The sequence below is a fragment of the Pteropus vampyrus genome, unplaced genomic scaffold (genome assembly GCF_000151845.1).
Source record: "Pteropus vampyrus isolate Shadow unplaced genomic scaffold, Pvam_2.0 Scaffold642, whole genome shotgun sequence".
NCBI lineage: Eukaryota > Metazoa > Chordata > Mammalia > Chiroptera > Pteropodidae > Pteropus > Pteropus vampyrus.
In genome coordinates this window covers 122236-142352 of record NW_011889423.1, presented here as the reverse complement: position 1 = coordinate 142352, position 20117 = coordinate 122236, and the positions used below count along the sequence as shown (strand labels likewise).

Below are 20117 nucleotides of genomic sequence, written 5' to 3'. Positions count from 1 at the left end.
CTAGGCTATTTCCATGTGGGCTGTAAATAAGTCTGGAGATACAGATAGGTTGGGGGAGATAAATCTGGGGGTTCATCACCCCTTTGAGAAATTAGAGCGTAAGAACTTTCCTTTTTATTTTCTGAGATTAGTGATTTACCAGGAAGAGGCCCTTCTGTGATTTAACTTATTTCAGAGGGAGTCTGACAGATGAGAAACAGGCCCCTTCCGTTACTTCCTCACCTCTCTTCTTTACCTCTTCTCATATTCTCACATGACGACTTTCTCTTTTCTCCCTTTCTCTATATCTCTTCTCTGATATCCATCTTGTCTTTCCTCACCTTTCCACATATCTGGAGTGATTATCTCTTATTCCTGGTCACTGAGGCCCCTAATGCCCCGCATACTCATGACCCCTCCATTGCTTTCCAGAAATCTGTGATCCACAGTCGACAGTTTCCATTCAGATTCCTTAATGCCCATGATTCCATCAGTGGCCTTGAGGGTCAATTAAAAAATAAAGGTATTATCCCTTTTCTTCCAACTCTTATTTGTCTTTCATGTCTGAGAATAGACAAGGCAACGTGACTGGTAATTTTCAGCCTCTTGCCTTCTAGTCTCAGGGTGTAGGGTGGGCAAAGGTCAGATGCTTGCCAGCCCCAAGGGTTGTGGCACAGGACAGGTTGATGGGAAAACAAGATGAGGGAATAGAAGCTGCCTGACTGAAAATATTCACCTGTTGCCACACAGAATTACCATTTCCTTCCAACACACAATTGATGAAGCAGATAATGATTAGAAACTTAAGAAATGGCAAGAGGCATTCCAAAGAGAGCCAGCCTTCCCTCTTAAGTCGTCGGAAACTTCGGGCAGCAATGGCGATACCTGTGATATATGAGCAACTCAAGCGGGAGAAGCTGAAAATACACAGGACCAGGTGTGTGTGTGTGTGTGTGTGTGCGCGCGCGTGTGTGTGCGCGTGTGCGTGCGTGTGTGTGCGTGTGTGCGTGCGTGCGCGCGCGCATGCCTGCGTGCACACATGTGCTATCTGGGAGCAAAGGATGGGCAGCAAGAGGTACCCTGACAGGATTTGGGAGTCACTTTTATTCTGTAAACATATGCTTGTCAGTCATCCCAATGGCTCAGACTTGTTTGGTTCCAATCATTTCTTGCACAGAAAACCTTGTCTTCAACGTTGTCTTATAGAGAGATCATGAAACGAAATCTGAATTCAACGTTGTCTTATAGAGAGATCATGAAACGAAATCAACGTTGTCTTATAGAGAGATCATGAAACGAAATTCTCTGTGATTATTTTATTGGTTTCTGTGGATTCCATGAGTCTGTGTAGCATCTCCCTTTCTCTTTGTGCATGCTAGTGTCTTCTCTGCTTCTGCTCTGCTTCATGTTTTTTTTCTTTTTCTTCTTTGTGATATCCTTTTTTCTTTTTGTTTCTCTTGCTCTCTTTTCTGACACATATGTAGTTATCAGTCAGGTTCAAACACAGACGTGTTTTTTTTTTTGACACATATGTAGTTATCAGTCAGGTTCAAACACAGACGTAAAATCTATTCTGTAAGCTTGATGAAGTCCCAGCACCCTGTCCTTTCAGATGTTTCGACAGTATCTTCATACATTTTCATTCAAGGCTAAGGTAGAGCTCATCTAACCTTCTGGTAGAACTCAGTCATCAAGAATGTCTTGAACCAGTGATCAGTGGCTGAGCACAGGGCTGTTAAGAATCAAACCTAGGATATAGTCCAAACAGTATGCCTTTGCTGGTCAGTGAGGTAGCACCTAGCCACATGTGGCTATTAAGCACTTGAAATGTGGCTAGTCATAACTGAGATATGCTGGATTTTAAGGACAGTATGAAAAAGGATGTAAAATATTAATAATTTTTGTATTAATTGCATGTTAAAATGAAAATATCTTTATGTCTTAGGTTAAATGTCATATTAATTTCGCCTGTTTATTTTTAATGTGGCTACTAGAAAATTTTAAATTACATGTATAATTTTAATTTCATTAATTGTATTTTAATTCTATTGGCTAGCACTGATAGAAATTACTGAATTATATAGATTAAAAAATTATGAAAAATTTTAAACATGCATACAAGTAACGAGAATAGTATAATGGACTCCCATAAAACTGTTACCCATATTCCATGGTTATCTACATTTTACCACACTTCCTTTCCTGACCCTTTTCTTTTTTTTTTTTTTTTTGAAAGATGTTTTTTAAAAACAAATGTCAAATAATTTGACACGTTTTATTTCACCCCTCCATACTTCTCATATCTTTAAAACAGACATTTTCTTATATAATCAGAATGTCAATATATTTAACAAAACTAAAAAAAAATCCTTGGGATTATGGATTATCACTTATTATATAGTCCATATTAAAAATGTTCCTTAGTCTCAAAAATATTATTTCATAGTTTTGTTCAAATCAGAATCCAAACAAGACATACACATTACATTTAGTTATTAAGTCTCTTAAATCTCTTTTAATCTTTTAATTGTTTTCATGCCATTGACTTGCTGTGGAAACCAGGTTCAGGGACCCCACAGAATGTCCTACATTCTGGGTTTGTCTGCTTCCCTGTGTTGTCATCTAACTTGTATCTCTGTTGCATGAACCATAGGCATTAGCTCAAAAGGCTTGAATAATTTAGATTTAACTTTTTTTCTTACAAGAATGTTTCATATGTGGTCCTTTGTACACAATGAGTGAGACCATCAGATTTTTTTGCTTCTTGATACAGGATCAAGAGGCACAAAGTCTAGTGGTCTCAGTCATAGTGATGCTAAGATTGATCAGTGCTCTTTGGTGATGATAACTCGATCTCTCGACTGTAAAGTTAATGGTTCATCCATTGATGATCTTTGCCTGAACCAGTTGTTTCATTAGCAGTTACAGAATGGGGGTTTTCTATCATTCCTCTTATTTATTAACTAGAATTCTCAAAAGAACCTCCCTTATCAACTAAAGCTATTAAATTATCCTGTAATAGAGATCGTATTAGAAAGGTGAGATGAATGCTCTTTAATTCATCTCACCTTTAATTTCTAGTTTTCAAAGTAAAGAAGTAGTCTTTGTTCTTTAAAATACTATTTAAATATATGTAACAGTTAAATCTTGCCTCATGAAGCAAGTATTGACTGATGTGTTAAGCATGGCAAATGATTTCAGAGAGTGGGTCCACAGAGGACCTCTCCTGCCATGAGAATGGATTAAGAAGAGTCCTGTGGAACGCGGACAAAGGGAAGAGCTTTCCCATCTTCTCTATGGCCATTGGAGGCAGGCTCTGGGAGAGGGGGTGAAGACTACTTGATTGGCAAGTTCTCATCTTCTCATCTACCTCACAGTGACAAACAGAGAAGCTCTTGAGCCTCTCTGTCTGTGTCTTTACTGCCTGCAGACAGCGGAAATATGACCGTGAGATACTGGCTCAATATCGACAGGCCCTGGAGACAGCCATGGACCTCTCTGTGAAGCATAGCCTGCCCCCGCTGCCAGGCCGCACCCTCTTGGCCTATGTGACAGACACTGATGCAGACAACTGCTATCCCAAGAGCAACCCACAAGGGGTAAAAAAATTAAAAGTGGGGATTGGTAGGATGCTGGAGATCCTGAAAGGTATCTTATTTATAGACCTGGTTCTCATAAGCACGCATGCACAAGCAAGCAAGCAAGTGAAATAAATGACATACCTTTGCTTCCTGGTATGAGATCTTGTTTGGTCCCTAAGGACAATTCCTAGCATGTGTTCTCAAGCCTTTTCAAAGATTATAATACTAATATTTCACGTTTGGCTGGTACTTAATCTTCTCTAAATTTCTGTCACCAAAATAGTCACTTTTACCTCCTTTTATCTTAGTGCTGAATTTGGCCCGGATTCTCGGCCCCTCTCCACCTCCTTCCCTGGCAGTTCTTCCCAAGGGCTGCTGAAGCTGTCCTCTCCTAACTGGGGATTTTGTCCCTTTTTCAACCATCAGTGGTAGTATTTAGCCTTCAAGGCTGGATGGGCAAGAGTGAATTCGAAAGTAAGGGAGCCTTATTTCACCCTAATGCTTGTCCAATCAGCCCCCACTGAACTATGTACTGCTGTTGATTGGAATGATGATTGCACGGGCGGAGCACGCAGATCTCTTGCTGTGTAGGAGAGGTACTCTGAAGACTGCTTTGATTAAAGCAGAAGAAGGTATCCTGAAGACAGCCATAGAACTCCAGGCTCAAGTCCAGGTCAGTCACCCACCCCTACCATGAAAACTGTGTGAATAGACACGGGCCTGGGAACAGCCTGCATAGTCAGGAAAGGCTTGGATATACACCGAAGCAGGCTGTGGTATTTGTTGCTTACTATCTCCCAGGTAACCACATAACATGATCCTCTTTCCTTTCAGGAGTTGAATGAAAATCATGAATGGTCCCCGCATGATTTTGGGAAGTACCTGCTGACTCTGGCTGCCCAAAGAGTTCCTGTGAGTACTGCCCAGTCCCCAAGAAATCCTCCCCTCCCCCACATTTTCCTCCACAACTGATGTATCTCATTTCTCACAGCTAACCTTTCAAACTAGGTACAGAACCTAGATCCGTTCCCTGCTGGCTGCAACCCCTTACCCCATACTATGCTGGTGAATGTTTTAACAACCAACAATCTGGGAAAATAGGTCTTGGTTGATAGCATTTGCTAATTTCCATGGTGTAAATACTCCTTCCATGTATGCTTTCAAGCTGATTTCATGATGTTAGTGAACACAGAGTTGGGAAGAGATGCTCCATTTCACACCATTGTACAGTCTTTTCATGATATAGATAAGGTAGATGTAGGTAAGATTAAGACTAGATAATGGTAAAATATTGTAAAATAATTAGGAAGTAATGCGTTTTGAGTATTAATTACCTTTGTTTTTAATATAATTTATTTAATTGTAAGTTTATACAATTTAATATTTAATAGGGGCCATGTTTAACAACTGGCTCACAAAATTCCTAAAAATTTGACAGTCATCTAACTTTGGGGAGCCTGAATGTGCTACAGCACACCACTGCCTCTACTTCACTTTGAAGCCCCTCCATTCAAATCAGGTGCAATGGTTGCCTTGTCCCAAGTGCTCTCAGGAGAGGTAGTTTCCATCCCGCTCTATTCTTCTGATCCCCCAGTCCTCAGAGATCTCTTCTCTTGATGTTCTGAGCTCTTTAAGGTCTCTTCTTTCTCTCTATTCGTCTGTCTCAGCCCCTCCCCTTTTATTTTACAGGTAGACAGGGTCATCATTTTTGGCCAAACTATGAATGGGAAACTGGTAAATAAGGCTAAACAGCTTTTCTGGCAGCATGTGAATTCCAAATGCCTCTTCGTTGGTGTTCTCCTCAGAAGCACATGTTACATGTAAGGATGCTCGCAATGCTTGCCTGGTGCCAGAATTTAGTGGTCCATATTTCCTCTCTACACCGGTAGAGCTTGAGACCCTCTCACTCGCCAGGCACCTCCTCATCTTGGCCTCTTACCTCTATTGCACTTCAGGTGCTAGACACTTCTGTGAAGTCTGCAGCCTAGCTCATACCCCTTTGTGAAGGTTCACCCTAAGCCCAGCCTAGCACCTGACTGTATTAAAAGTGCAGAGGTTGGGGGTGTCTATCCTAGGGTGTTCGGGGCAGTGACTCTGTTTCTGGTACTGTTCCTGATGGATATCGGCTTCTTCCTTTGCCAGGTTACAGGATTTGAATCCCAATGACGTGACACTCTCAGGCTGTACTGACGGGTTACTGAAGTAAGTACAGGATGGGCACTGAAGGGATTAGGGGCTTTATTAGAGCATCTTTCAGAGATTATCTGTGGTCTCTACTCCATTTACTTCTTTTTTTAAAGCAAGATAGAAATTTATTCCTCTTTTACAGCTGTCTGGGCTTAGCAGCAACACAGTATTACAGAGACCCAGGCACCTTCTATCTTATCACTCCACAATTATCAAATACTCAGCTTCCACCACTTGGTTCAAAATGGCTACTCTAGCTCCAGCCATCACTTTTTTATTACATCTAGTAGGAAAGAGGAAAAGGGGACTTGGAGATTGTAGTGTTTGCTTTTAAGTAAACAACTCAAGAGTCGGTCATATCACTTCTACTAGTTCTGTTCTTGATCCCATGCTAAATATATTTATTTATGCCAAATTTATAGAAATCCTTTTACTTTGTCTTTTTCTCCATGTTTAACCTTCTCATTTACGTATTTTCTCCCCTTTCCTTTCCTTTCCTTTCCTTTGGATGCCACCCATTGCCCCAACTCCTATTAGGAAGCCTCATGCACATTTGTCCTTCTCTAGGGAGCTTTCATGGCTGATACTGAGCTGATCAAGCCCAAACTGGGTTGGCCTTTAATCATTATACCTTCACCCAGCTGCTTTTCTCCTGGCCCAACAGAAAGTATATGATAACCATGTACGTCAAGAGGAGCTAGAACTGGATTCTTCTCTTTTCCTTTGTTCCTGTGGTTCTGCACCCTTATTTGTTTTAAGTCTACATTCACTGCTTATGATCATCTTCTTAAGGAGCTCCAGTTAACTGGGCAACCAAACCTAGCCATATATTTTTCCCCTGTCCCCTTAGAAGACCTTCCTGATTCTCACCCCCTTCCCGATTCTCATTTATTTTGTCACTATTTGTCAGATTCATTGCAGAACGTGGGGCCTCCCGTCTTCTAGAACATGTGGGCCAAATGGACAAAATATTCAAGATTCCACCACCCCCAGGAAAGACAGGAGCCCTGTCTCTCCGGCCACTGGAAGAGAATATTCCAAGCCCCTTGACTCCTATTTCCCAGCCTGGGTCAGTCTATGTTTCTATGCTTTTGTGAATTGGGAGGGGCTGCCATCGAAACCTGGAGAAACTCAAGGTGACCGAAATTCCGGCTGTCGAAACGCTGCTTGCTCTGTTCACTGAGGTGTACTTCTGCTTTTCCAGGCAGGAAATTGTCAGATTGTGAGCATGCATGCCCCTTTCTCTACAGGGGAAAAGAGGGTCAGAATGTGAAGTGGACAGCATACAGCCAGGGCTCAGGCAGAGGGCTTGGGAGCATGGCCTCTGGCTTTCTCATCCTGGCTTTGCCTTGGGCTCATTGCTTAATTCCTTCACCTGTAGGTTCTTGATCAGTAAAATGGAGATAGTGATTGTGCTTACCTCACAATGTTGTTCTGAGCCTTCCATAGGCAAATAGTACGTGTATAATAATTATTAGCTGACAAAGGAGGGGTGCATGACAATTGGCATTTGGGGTTTAATTTCCAGGGTTCTGCAGTTGGGGCTACAAACAAGTTATTCTCTGGAGACCTTCTGGACACCCCCCTGTTGTCTATTGTACCAGACTTATGCTCAGTGCTAAAGGGTGATCACAGCCATGCCTGTGCAGTTGGGTTGTGGGACTGATCTCTAGTCTGACCCCAGCCCTCTGCTTACCCCTAGATGGCGCAGCATCAGGCTTTTCATTTCCTCCACTTTCCGGGACATGCATGGGGAACGGGACCTGTTGCTGAGGTCTGTGCTGCCAGCATTGCAGGCCCTAGCGGGCCCCCATCGCATCAGCCTTCGTGCCATTGACCTGCGCTGGGGCATCACTGAGGAGGATACTGGAAGAAACAGGTGTGGGGGCCACAGAGAAGAGGGGCTGGGTATGGAGCTTGAGTGGTGGAACTGAGGTGGGCAGGCTTGGGGCTGCGAAGACGGCTGAGGGCTGAGGACTGAGAGCAGTGGAGTGTACCTTGGATGCTAACAAGAGCAACCTGCCTTCACACTGCTCAGTTATGAGCCAGTCCCTGGCTCCTCATTTGTTCTCATGTTCCCTGATACCATACCCATAACCATTCCTGTAGACAACTGGAAGTGTGCCTTGGGGAGGTGGAGAACTCACATCTGTTTGTGGGGATTCTGGGCTCCCGCTATGGCTACGTTCCCCCCACCTACAACCTTCCTGACCATCCTCACTTCCGCTGGGTAAGGCAGACAAGGTTGGAGCAGGATCTGGGGTGGAAACGAAAGTTGGGGTAGGAGTGGGGAAAAGCCATGGTTTGTCAAGAACCCGGGACTACTCACAGGCAGGCCCTTGAGACTCGAAGTGAAATATAGACAGAAGATTCTGTGAGCGGCCAAGTCCAGATAAGGGAATTCCTTTGAGAAGTACCTCCGGGTTGACCAAGGGATATGAGAGTCTAGAGGGCAGGTCTGTTTAGGTTTTACCGTCAGATGGATCTGGTTCTGACCTCCCTTCTGTCATGGTGTGGCTTAGTGGGAAATAGCTTATTCTAATCTAGCTTCAGTTTCCCCGTATACTAAAGAGAAACAGTGACATTTCCATTGCAAGGTTAGTATGAAGATTAGAAATCTATAAAAAATGCTCAACACATGACAGGCATTCAATAAACGTTAGCTGTAAGCTATATTTTATTGGCTTGTGTCACAAGGAGGGAGGAATGTTATTGAGATGAAGGAGCTCTGGGGTCTTGGCAGGTCTCAAGTGAGGGGCTAGTGTGACATAGAACTAAACCCACCTATTCTCTGCCCTCTCCCTCAGGCTCAGAAGTACCCTTCAGGTCGTTCTGTGACAGAGATGGAGGTGATGCAGTTCCTGAATCGGGGCCTCCGTCTGCAGCCCTCTGCCCAAGCACTCATCTACTTCCGAGATTCCAGCTTCCTCAGGTACTTTCCGTGGCCTCTGGGCCTCAGTCTCCACAGAAGACTAGATAGGCCTAGTGGCCATGTCTTCTTTCCTTATAGTCAGAGTATGGGAGAGGGAGCTAGAAGAGAGAAATAGGGCTTTGAGGGCTTTTGCCTTTGTAGCACCAGATTAGCCTTGGAGCTGAGGTCAGGAGATCTCCACTACAGATGTTTCAGGGAACCACAGCCAGGTCTGACAGTTTGGGGTGGAGAGAGGCTGGGGGTCTGAATCCAGCATCATTCTCGGTATCTTTGGTGGTCAGCTCTGTGCCAGATGCCTGGAAACCTGACTTTATTCCTGAGTCTGAAGAGGCTGTACATCGGATCTCAGAACTGAAGAGCTACCTGAACAAACAGAAAGAGATTACCTGTCGCAGGTGAACTGGGAGAGGTAGAGAGCCCCTGCATGGAGAGATGTGTTGAGGGAAGCCAGGTCTGCTGACTCTGCTTGTGCTTGTTCTGCCCACAGATACTCTTGTGAGTGGGGGGGTGTCGCAGCTGGCCGGCCCTATGTTGGGGGGCTGGAGGAGTTTGGGCAGTTGGTTCTGCAGGATGTATGGAATATGATTCAGAAGCTTTACTTACAGGTCAGCAGGGGCATTGGTGGCCAGGGAAATGGAAAGGGGGTAGGGTGGTCTGGGTCCTCCTGGGTGGGAAGTAACTGGGTGGGAACTCCATGAGTTTTAGGCCTAGGGTCCTGAGGACCCTGGAAATGTAGATAGTCACTGCCCCATGTGCCCTCAGCCTGGAGCCCAGCTGGAGCAGTCAGTGTCTATCCCAGATGATGACGTGGTCCAGGCCACCTTTCAGCAGCTGCAGAACCCAGCGAGTCCTGCCCGACCTCGCCTTCTTCAGGACACAGTGCAGCAGCTGCTGCTGCACCGAGGGAAGCTGAGCCTGGTGACTGGACAGTCAGGACAGGGCAAGACTGCCTTCATGGTACAGAGTTTCAGAGACCTGGGCAGGAGGATGGGAGGAAGGGCTATGTGGGTTAAGGAAGGATGAGGAGATGGGGCACGAGAGCTTGTGTATGTAAAATGTGACCATGTTTCCTGTTCCCTTCTCATACAGGCATCCCTCATTTCAGCCCTGCAGGCTCCTGATGGGGCCAAGGTGGCCCCCTTAGTCTTCTTCCACTTTTCAGGGGCCCGCCCTGACCAAGCTCTTGCTCTTACCCTGCTCAGACGCCTTTGTGCCTATCTACATAGCCAGCTGCAAGAGCCTTATCCCCTCCCCAGCTCTTACCGGTGTGTATTCCCACCATTAGCCCTGCTTCGTTGATGCCTCATGACACCACCCCTGTGTCTCCCTCTCTGCTGACCCTGGTCCTTCCCCTCCATGTACAGAAGCCTGGTATGGGAGCTGCAGCAGAGGCTGTTGCCCAAGTCTGCTCAGTCCTTGCAATCTGGCCAGACCCTGGTGCTGATCGTTGATGGGGCTGACCGGTTGGTGGACCAGCATGGGCAGCTGATCTCAGACTGGATACCAAAGACCCTTCCCCGGGTAAGTGGGAGAAGGAGGTGGGGGTGGGATGCAGTAGGGTGGAGAGGGACCTCTCCAACATGGTCCTCCTCCTTTTCCTTCCTTTTGCCCAAATATCACAGTGGGTGCACCTGGTGCTGAGCATGTCTAGTGATGTGAGCCTGGGGGAGACCCTTGAGCAGAGCCAAGGTGCCCATGTGGTAGCCCTGGGGCCTCTGGCGCCGTCTGCCCGGGCCCAGCTGGTGAGAGAGGAGCTGGCTTTGTACGGGAAGCGGCTGGAAGAATCGCCTTTTAACAACCAGGTTGGATTGAGTCCAGGGCTAGTGGTTGTGTGGGGTGAATCTGGGAGGTGAGGCTACCAGCTGCCCCACACAGACCAGCTGCTGCTTTGTTTTCTAAGGAACTCTGTGCCAGGGGAAGTTGTTAATAAGATAACTATGATTCCTTATAATATTACCCAGCCTTTTCCCTTGGTGAATGGCCTCTCTGGGGCCCACCCAGATGAGGAGAGGAATAAAGCTGTGGTTATCAGATGGGATAGGCTGAGCCATAGGAGAATCCCTGAAAAGTGGCTAGCTGGGCAGAGTAGCACAGGGAAGGGATGGCTGTGCCCCGAGGTGCTGCCGTTTCCACTGCTGGCGACTCTCAGAGGAGGAGGTACCTTGCAGTGGGAGTCATGCTAGATCGGAGGGCAGGGGGTGGAGGGCCGGCTGTGGACAGGCACTCTGGCCCCCATGCTGAGCCCTCTGAATCTCGCCAGATGCAGCTGCTGTTGGTGAAGCGGGGGTCAGCCTTGCCGCTCTATCTTCGCTTGGTCACCGATCACCTGCGGCTTTTCACACTCTATGAACAGGTCGGTTGAGATTATAAATCCCCACTCATCTTCTAAGTCCTAATCTCACCTTCCAGTCTCCATTCAGCTTCTTGCATCCCCATCCCTCACCTTTTCCCACCCTCGTCTTTTGCCATCTTTGATCACCCATTCCCCATCCTCACTTCATCCCCAGCCCCACTTCTCTCCCACCCATTTCTCTTTCCTTTTCGTTCCTGCCCATGGTTTCTCTTCCTGTCCCCTCTTTTCCCCACAACTGAATCTGCCTCTTCCCCTCCCCCCACTGACTGAAGCCCATCTCTCTTCTCCCAGGTGTCTGAGAGACTGAGGACCCTACCCGCCACTGTCCCCCTGTTGCTGCAGCACATCCTGGGCACCCTCGAGCAAGAGCATGGCCCCGATGTCCTTCCCCAAGCTTTGGCCACCCTTGAAGTCACACGTAGTGGTCAGTGCTTGGGGTGGGTTGAGAAGCCGAGGGCTCAGGGGTTGACTTATCTTGGTTCAGCTGGGGTCTCAGCGAGCAGGGCAAGGAAAAACTATGTCCTGGGGATGGGTACACTGTGTGGTTTGGTGAGGGCCTCAGAGAGCTTGTGTTTTCAGGTCTGACTGTGGACCAGCTGCATGGAGTGCTGAGTGTATGGCGGATACTTCCCAGGGGGCCCAAGACCTGGGAAGAAGCTGTGGCTGCTGGAAGCAGTGGGGACCCCTACCCCATGGGCCCGTTTGCCTACCTTGTCCAGAGTCTGCGCAGGTACAAGTGCCTCCAGCTGAGCTCCTGCTGACCTCCTGTGTCTTCCCATATTTGAGCCAGGGCTCCATATGATCCTTTCTTCAACCTATCCTTCCCTTGGCATAGCCCCTGACTCCTGTCTCTCAGACCCTGTATGGTTGCCACTCATTACCATTATTTGAGGTGGGAATGGGAGCCCATAACTGTACCAGGATGCTCACTGACGGACCTCCTCCCCCTCTTCTCCTTCCTTCTCTCCCTCACGCGAGGACAGTTTGCTGGGGGAGGGCCCCCTGGAGCGGCCTGGTGCTCGGCTCTGCCTCACTGATGGGCCCCTGAGAACAGCAGCTAAATGTCGCTATGGGAAGAGGATGGGGCTGGAGAGCACGGCACACTTCCTCATCGCAGGTAATTGCAGCCCAAGTGAACATGGGGCAGTGAATATGGGGCCTGAGCCTGGAGGCCAGGACCGTTCGCTGGTGCTCCCCATTGGCTGGCGCCCTCACCTGCCTCCCAAATGGGTGGATGGCTTGATATATATAGTTTGAGCAATGTGATCTTTGAAGATGCTTCTGGGCTGAGCCCATCTCAATGTCTGTTCTGTGATCCACATCTGCAGCTCAGCTATGGAAGACCTGTGACCCTGATGCCTCAGGCACCTTCCGAAGTTGCCCTCCTGAGGCTCTGGGAGACCTGCCTTACCACTTGGTTAGTCCTCACGTCCCATAGGCACCTTCTCCCAAGCAATTGCTTTGGCCGTTCTAAGACCTCTCTCCACCTTGACCACCACTCCCATCACCACTGCCATTACCCATCCCAAACTCCCTCTTATCTTTCTCCTTTTGGTTTTCCTGCTCGTCTCCTTCAGGTCCTTTGTCCCAGCTCCTAGGACTAGGTTCCAGCTGCTTAGGCAGGTCAAAGACTGGACGGTCCCTCTTCACCAGCCTCTTCATATCCCTAATGAATTCACTCTGGCCCTTCCAGCTCCAGAGTGGGAACCGTGGCCTTCTTGCAGACTTCCTCACCAGTCTCCATGTGGTGGCTGCACACCTGGAACTGGGTCTGCTCTCTCGGCTCCTGGAGGCCCATGCGCTCTATGGTGAGATGAGTCACTGGTTGACTTCTCTGAAATATGAGGTTCCTGGGTGTGTTCATGGGAGAGCCTGCTCGGGGAGAGGTGTCATGGAAAGAACGATCCAATTTCCATTCAAAATTGAAAATGTAAGGATAAGCAAGTGAGTCTCAGGAGACCTTTTGCCTAGATCTCTTAAACCAGAGGTTTTCCAACTTTATTTAGTGGGTGTAAAGTAACCTGGGAAACTCGTTTGGATTGTAGATCTCTAGGTCCACAGATTCTGGTTGCCTAGGTCTAGCATGGGGCCCAAAGACTTGTACTTTCAATAGATGTTCCCGATGTGGAGCCCGGAGGCCACACTTTGAGACTTAACATTTTTGACGCACCTATGATCGATTATATTTTGTGCTGGGGTTCATGGGGGTCCAGGCTGGCTTCAATGCAGTGACCCTCTGCATCTCTTCCACAGCTTCCTCAGTCCCTGAAGAGGAACAAAAGCTTCCTGAGGCTGACATTGCTGTATTTCACACCTTTCTGAAGCAGCAAGCTCCAGTCCTCAGTCAGTACCCCCTGCTCCTGTCCCAGCAGGCGGCCAACCAGCCTCTGGACTCGCCTCTTTGCCACCAGGCCCCCCAGCTCTCCCAGCGATGGCACCGCCGGCGCATACTACGATGGCTTAATAAACCCAACACCTTGCGGGGCCAGCAAAGGTAAGAACCTTGACCCCAGACTCCGGTGACCCCACCAAAGAGCAAGCTGCTTCCCTTTCTGAAACTGGAGAATAAAGGACAGACCAGAGTCACTGTGGAGAGGGGGATTCAGGCACAGAAATGCAGAGATGATTTCCCGTTTGCTTCCTTCCTCTCATTCCTCATTTCTTCCCTTTCTTCCCTTTCTCTTTCTCTAGCTCCAGTCTGTCCCTCGCAGTTTCTTCATCTCCCACAGCCGTGGCCATCTCCCCCAGTGGGCAAAGAGCTGCTGTGGGCACTGCCAATGGGACGGTTTATCTGTTGGACCTGAGAACCTGGCAGGTATGACACTCAAGGTGGAACAGTTTATCTTCAGAAAATCCTCACAGACTGCCCTGGGGCCCTAGACAAGACAAGCCCACCTGCTATCACCCTGTTTGATTCAGCCACTTTACTTCCCTCATATCAGATCAAAAGAGCTTGGTCAAAAAATCAATCACACAGCAAATATTTGCTGCACACCTTTCATTCAAGGCATTGTACTAAGCATTGCAAGGAACAGAAGGTTTAAGACATTGTCTTTGTCTACCAAGTAGTCAGTTTTGTTGAAAGATAACACATAGAAGGAAAAAAGAAACCAAACGTAACCATGTCACATAGATCAGAGCTGAGTGAGTGGTACAGTGACTGGAGGATATAGGACAGTGAAGGACAGGCCTTCGGGTTGAGTGAGTTGCCTATGCAAAGACATGGGGGGAGAATGGTTCCTGTAAATTGCTGGGAATGATTACAGCAGAGGATGCTTATTAAAGGAGGGCAATGATAGGTTAGGCTGGAGAGGTAGGTCTCTTTTCTTTCTATCTGTATCATTCCCATCATATGCATGTGTGTAATGTTCTTCCTTCCTCAAACCCATTCTAAGTCTTCTGTGATTTGGGGATATGTATAGGATTTGGGGTTGGGGAGAAGATGTGACTCCACTTGAATTATGAGGGCCTCACTTGGACATGAGTTTGGCCTAGGTCTGGAATGGGACCAAATCTTTGTACTTTGGCCCCACATCAGGAACACCTGTTAAAAGGGCCACACTTTGAGACTTACGTAAAGAATGCAGAGAGCCAAGGGCTCCAACCCTTCTTGATGTAGCCTCCTTTTTGGTTGGAGCTTAGAGTGGCTTGACGTGGGGGGGTCCATGACATGACCCCCTTGACATGAGCGTGCTTTCCCACTCGCTGTCTGTCACAGGAGGAAAAATCTGTGGTGAGTGGCTGCGATGGGGTCTCCTCTTGTTCATTTCTCTCGGACAATGCCCTCTTTGTTACTGCCTTTGACGGGCTTCTGGAGCTTTGGGACCTGCAGCATGGTTGTCGGTAAGGGTCCCCCATGTCTCAGAGTGAGGGACTTCCCTGTTTGTGGGAAACCTAGGGGGAGGGAAATGAAGAGGGATCCCATGGCCAGAGGGCCTTAGGACTGACTCTGTCTTCTTGGGATAGGGTGCTCCAGACCAAGGCTCACCAGTATCAAATCACCGGCTGCTGCCTGAGCCCAGACTACCGGTTGCTGGCTACTGTGTGCCTGGGGGGATGCTTAAAGGTAAAGACCAGGAGCTGTGGTAGTCAAAGTGGCCCTGAACGCTGAGTCAGCCCATAAGGTTGTTCTTTCAGCGTGACAGAGGCTGCCGACTGCTTGGCCTGAGGAGGTTTCCCTGCTGAGGGTGGGGGACTGGACAAGGTTCCCGAGGTTCTAGGATTAAGGAGCTTGGGCATCTGTATTCAGCACCTGATTCTTGCCCCTCTCTCTCCTCCAGCTGTGGGACACAGTCCATGGGCAGCTAGCCTTCCAGCACACCTGTCCCAAGCCCCTGAACTCCATTGCCTTCCACCCAGAGGGGCAGGTAATAGCCATAGGCAGCTGGGCTGGTAGCTTCAGCTTCTTCCAAGTGGACGGGCTTAAAGTCATTAAGGTGAGATGATCCTGTGTAGCCTTGGGGGAGGAACATAGAAGATTGGGAATGGAAGGTGGGGAATGATGGATGCCCACATTTTGTGTCTCTTTGGGCCTGTGTTGAGAGCAGGCCCTGACATTTCAATTTCTACCTCCCCATATAGGAGCTGGGGGCCCCAGGAGCCTCTGTCCGTACCCTGGCTTTCAGTGCACCTGGGCGAGTTGTGGCTGTGGGCCGGCTAGATAGTATGGTGGAGCTGTGGGCTTGGCAGGAGGGGACACGGCTGGCTGCCTTCCCTGCCCACCACGGCTTTGTAGTTGCTGCCCTTTTCCTGCGTGCTGGGTGCCAGTTATTGACGGCCGGAGAAGATGGCAAGGTCAGGTTACAGATGATGGGTTATGGGGAGTGTGTAGCAAAGGCAAGGAATATTTGGATGAGGGTGGGCTTTTGTTGAGGAGACTGGAGAAGCTTGGCTGGTGTGAGCTTCAGGGAGATGGGTGTGGGTGTGCCTATGGGCATCTCTCAGGAGCAGAGTCTCTGGAAGGAGGGCTTTAACAGGGTGGCTGTAACTTGGGTGGGAGTGGGGTATCTTTAAGTTTTTTTTATTGGCCCTCAGGTTCAGGTATGGTCTGGATATCTGGGTCGGCCCTGTGGGTGCCTAGGTTCCCTTTCTCTCTCTCCTGCCCTCTCTGTGGCTCTCAGCCCAGATGGTGATTGGGTGGCTGTTGGGCACCAAGCAGATGGCATCAGGATCTACAAAATTTCTTCAGGTACCAAAGGGAGAAGGGATGGGGTGTTCAAGCCTTTGGAAAGAGTGCCCACTCACACCCTGACTCCCTTTCCAAGTGTCTTCCTCTCTTTTCTCTCATTTTCTAGGTTCCCAGGGGGTTCATTGTCAAGCACTAGATGTGGCAGTCTCTGCACTGGCCTGGCTAAGCCCTAGGGTATTGGTGAGTGGTGCAGAAGATGGGTCCCTGCAGGGCTGGGCACTCAAGGAAAGCTCCCTTCAGTCCCTGTGGCTCCTGTCCAGACACCAGAAGCCTGTACTGGGACTGGCCACCTCCCAGGAACTCTTGGCTTCTGCCTCAGGTACTACTGGACTGTGGGCAGAGTTGTGAATCCTTGTTCCTTTTAAATATGCTAATACAGTTTTTCAACATTGTGTGTGTGTGTGTGTGTGTGTGTGTGTGTGTGTGTGTGTGTGTGTATGAAAATACAGACAGAAACTCTAGGCTTTTGCCTCAGGTACTACTGGACTGTGAATCCTTGTTCCTTTTAAATATGCTAATACAGTTTTTCAACTTATATATGTATGTATGAAAATACTCACACATACAAATATTTTTAACAACTTTCAAAGTGCTTTTAAATGCATTTATCTTGCATGATTAGTCTAGACTGTTTGTTCTTGTTCCTTAACCTTGATTCTGGGACCTCTTTCCAATCCTTGTGATCTTTTGAGTTTCTGCCCAGTGGGGGACTTTGCTGTGTAAATGGATGGGTTTCCCTAAGGAGGAATGTGGAGGTGAAAATGCAGAGTGGCCTTAGTCCTCTCTAGGTAGGAGGCTTGGTCCAAGTGATACTGGACACTTGAGATAAGGAGGGTCTGGAGGTGTGGTAGGGAGTTAGAGAGGGAGACAGCCACAGAGCCGGAGCTGGGAAAGCCTGGCCTTCTGTCCTGGCTACTCACACAATGACTTACCCTTGTCCAGGGCCTCGCCATAGCCTGTGACTCACTGAGTCCCTGCCTTGGAACTGCGCCCTCAGATGTCACCCTCAGCCCCCACGATTGCTTTTGTCTTTGGCCTCCGGGCCTGTGTTGCTTCCTCTTTCAGGGAATCTTCCTCTCTCCCTATTTCCAATACAGAGGATTTCATAGTACGGCTATGGCCAAGGCAGTTGCTGACACGACCACAAAAGGCAGAAGACTTTCCCTGTGGTACTGAACTCTGGGGACACAAGGGCCCCGTAAACTGCTGTAGCTTCAGCACTGATGGAGGCAGACTGGCCACTGGGGGCAGAGACCGGGTGAGTCATAGAAGGACGCAGTCCCTGGGCCCGCTTCCTCCTGAGCCCCCAGGCCCCCTAGACCCCACAGCCCCTCTGGTTCCTGGATTCCTGAATAGCCCAATTCCTGTTGCTTCCTCTAGCTTTTGCTTTGCCAAACCTACGCTGGATCTGCCCACCCTCCGGAGCTTCTCTCTTTCCTTGAAACTTCTTGCCTGAAATGGCCCTAGTGTTCCTACCTCCCTCCTATGGTCTTAACCGCTCCATCTTTTGGGACCTATCCAGAGTCTCCTCTGCTGGGATGTGAGGACACCCACAGCCCCTGTTCTGATTTGCTCTTTCTCTGCCTGTCACCGTGACTGGGTCACTGGCTGTGCCTGGACCAAAGACAACCTACTGGTGAGTGAAGGGTAGGAGTGGTACAAAGCTCAGGAGGGCTCCTGTGGGAGGACAACACTCCTTCACCCCATCCTTTTCTGACACTCATTTATAGTAGTAATAGCTAACATCTATTGAGCACTTAGTATGTGCCAGGTCACTGGACTAAGCTCTTTGCATATATTGTTTCATTTAATCTTTACAGTGCCTTGTAAAGTAAATACTACTATTGTCTCTATTTCACAGACAAGGATATTGAACTTAGGTAGATTAAAGACATTTCTGAGGCCATGTAAGTGATGAAGATCAGCCAGTAAACTTTCTGATTAGAAAACTTGTGCTCTTAACAAGAACACAAAACTGTCTCCCCAAGGGTTTGGGATGCCCTGTCCTTGCAGGTAAAGGGTACTACTGTGATTTGTCCTAAGGCAAAAATGAATCTCAGATTATGCACTCAGGGTTTGTGAAGCCTGGTTTTCCAATGCAGAGTTGTGTTTTTAAAAAGAAATCAGAAAGGAGTGTCAGTTGAATAGACTTGTCATAGTCTGTCATACCCCTGCCAGATCTTTCCATGGCAATATAGACTTTTAGCCTTTGTCTGGGTTTGTTAACTGACATTATGTCAATAACAAGGATAATAGCTACTATTTATTCAGTGCTCACTATGTACCAGGCAATGTGCTAAGTCCTTTATATAAATGCATTGGCCCCATGGCAACCATATCAGATAGGTGCACTGTCATTATGCTGGTTGAATAGATGAGAAACCTAAGGCTCGGAGAGGTGAACTTGCCCTGGTCACAAAGCAATGAATGGTGGAACTGGGATTTGAACCCAGGACAGTCCATGCTCTTATTCACAAGACTTACTCCCTCCACCTGACATTATAAGCATACAAAAGTGTGGGCGGCATGCTGATAACCTCACTCCTCTGACCTCTGACTCTGCAGATCTCCTGCTCCAGTGATGGCTCTTTGGGGCTGTGGGACCCAGAGTCAGGACGGCAGCTTGGTCATTTCCTGGGTCATCAGAGTGCCGTGAGCGCGGTGGTGGCTGTGGTGAGAAGGCAATGGAGAGTTCACCAGGGATCTCTGGGAAGGCTACGGGGGCTATGGGAGACGGGATGCATTGCGTATCTAATCCCAAAGGCAAAGAAGTATTGGGCCTGGATTAGACCAGGATTAGGATATTGAAGCTGAGGGTTGCTGTGAGGGGAGGAAGAACGTAAAACACAGCGTCTTAGATTCATGGCCTTGTGAGAGCATTGCGGCCCTGAGCGCCCCAGCCTCATGTCCTGAGTTCTCCTCACTCTTTGACATTTTTTTAAGCCCCTAATGCTCAGTCCCCACCTCTTTGGTGGGAGGAGTCATACTTCTCATGTCCTGCTCAGTGTGACTTTTCTCTGATCCTGTGCTCTGGGACAGGAGGAACACGTGGTATCTGTGGGCCGGGATGGCACCTTGAAAGTGTGGGATCATCAGAGTGTGGAACTGACCAGCATCCCTGCTCACTCAGGACCCATCAGCCACTGTGCAGCTGCCCTGGAGCCCTGTGCAGGTAATGACATGTTAGCCACTTTGCCTTCTCCACTGCCTCTTCCCTTCTCCTCTGCTTCTTCCCTTCTTCTCACCCCGTCTCTATGTCTTATCAGCTGGCCAGCCTGGGTCAGAGCTTCTGGTGGTGACTGTTGGACTGGATGGGGTCACACGGTTGTGGCATCCACTCTCGGTGAGTTTCCTGAAAGGACAGAGGTAGGGCGAGGTGGAAAAGGTAGAATGGGATAACCTTCTGTGTCAACCCCCTATTGTCCCCTCTTTATCCTTCCTAGGTGTTTCAAACACATACCCTCCTGGGACACAGTGGCCCAGTCAGTGCGGCTGCTGTTTCAGAGGCCTCAGGCCTCGTGCTAACCACCTCAGAGGATGGTTCCATACGACTCTGGCAGGTACCTAAGGAAGCAGGTGAGTGAGGAACAGAGAGAGAGAAGCAAGGTATGAAAGAGGTGTGTGTAATTGGGACCAAGAAGGCCAAGGATAGCCCGATATCTCCTCTCGTATCCCAGTAGTGGTCCAGCTCCTAATGAATCACCTCTCTCTTCTCCAGATAACACAAATATACCCAGGAGTCCTGCAGCCATCACTGCTGTGGCCTGGGCCCCAGATGGTTCTGTGGTAGTATCTGGGAATCAAGCTGGGGAACTAACCTTATGGCAGGAAGCTAAGGCTGTGGCCACAGCACAGGTGAGTTGGGGCAACCTCAGTTCTTTGTGTAAATTCTGCCCT

The 20117-nt window shown here is 48.4% G+C and overlaps 1 protein-coding gene across 1 annotated transcript in view; it reads left to right on the top strand.

Moving 5' to 3' along the window:
• The window catches only part of TEP1 (telomerase associated protein 1), a 35877-nt gene that overhangs the window by 11964 nt on the left and 3796 nt on the right, over positions 1 to 20117 (top strand). The window contains exons 12-49 of the mRNA XM_011385016.2: positions 412 to 502; positions 730 to 916; positions 3410 to 3578; positions 4075 to 4233; positions 4395 to 4472; positions 5250 to 5380; positions 5703 to 5762; positions 6658 to 6816; positions 7450 to 7626; positions 7857 to 7977; positions 8555 to 8679; positions 8961 to 9074; positions 9167 to 9284; positions 9442 to 9636; positions 9769 to 9944; positions 10044 to 10200; positions 10302 to 10481; positions 10940 to 11032; positions 11324 to 11456; positions 11612 to 11762; positions 12016 to 12149; positions 12361 to 12449; positions 12726 to 12840; positions 13286 to 13526; positions 13724 to 13847; positions 14751 to 14875; positions 14999 to 15098; positions 15313 to 15468; positions 15614 to 15826; positions 16067 to 16220; positions 16327 to 16539; positions 17318 to 17478; positions 17743 to 17856; positions 18786 to 18893; positions 19260 to 19392; positions 19487 to 19563; positions 19664 to 19796; positions 19939 to 20075. Coding sequence (XP_011383318.1) covers positions 412 to 502; positions 730 to 916; positions 3410 to 3578; positions 4075 to 4233; positions 4395 to 4472; positions 5250 to 5380; positions 5703 to 5762; positions 6658 to 6816; positions 7450 to 7626; positions 7857 to 7977; positions 8555 to 8679; positions 8961 to 9074; positions 9167 to 9284; positions 9442 to 9636; positions 9769 to 9944; positions 10044 to 10200; positions 10302 to 10481; positions 10940 to 11032; positions 11324 to 11456; positions 11612 to 11762; positions 12016 to 12149; positions 12361 to 12449; positions 12726 to 12840; positions 13286 to 13526; positions 13724 to 13847; positions 14751 to 14875; positions 14999 to 15098; positions 15313 to 15468; positions 15614 to 15826; positions 16067 to 16220; positions 16327 to 16539; positions 17318 to 17478; positions 17743 to 17856; positions 18786 to 18893; positions 19260 to 19392; positions 19487 to 19563; positions 19664 to 19796; positions 19939 to 20075 — 5301 coding nt within the window. The remainder of the gene's footprint in view (positions 1 to 411; positions 503 to 729; positions 917 to 3409; positions 3579 to 4074; positions 4234 to 4394; positions 4473 to 5249; positions 5381 to 5702; positions 5763 to 6657; positions 6817 to 7449; positions 7627 to 7856; positions 7978 to 8554; positions 8680 to 8960; positions 9075 to 9166; positions 9285 to 9441; positions 9637 to 9768; positions 9945 to 10043; positions 10201 to 10301; positions 10482 to 10939; positions 11033 to 11323; positions 11457 to 11611; positions 11763 to 12015; positions 12150 to 12360; positions 12450 to 12725; positions 12841 to 13285; positions 13527 to 13723; positions 13848 to 14750; positions 14876 to 14998; positions 15099 to 15312; positions 15469 to 15613; positions 15827 to 16066; positions 16221 to 16326; positions 16540 to 17317; positions 17479 to 17742; positions 17857 to 18785; positions 18894 to 19259; positions 19393 to 19486; positions 19564 to 19663; positions 19797 to 19938; positions 20076 to 20117) is intronic.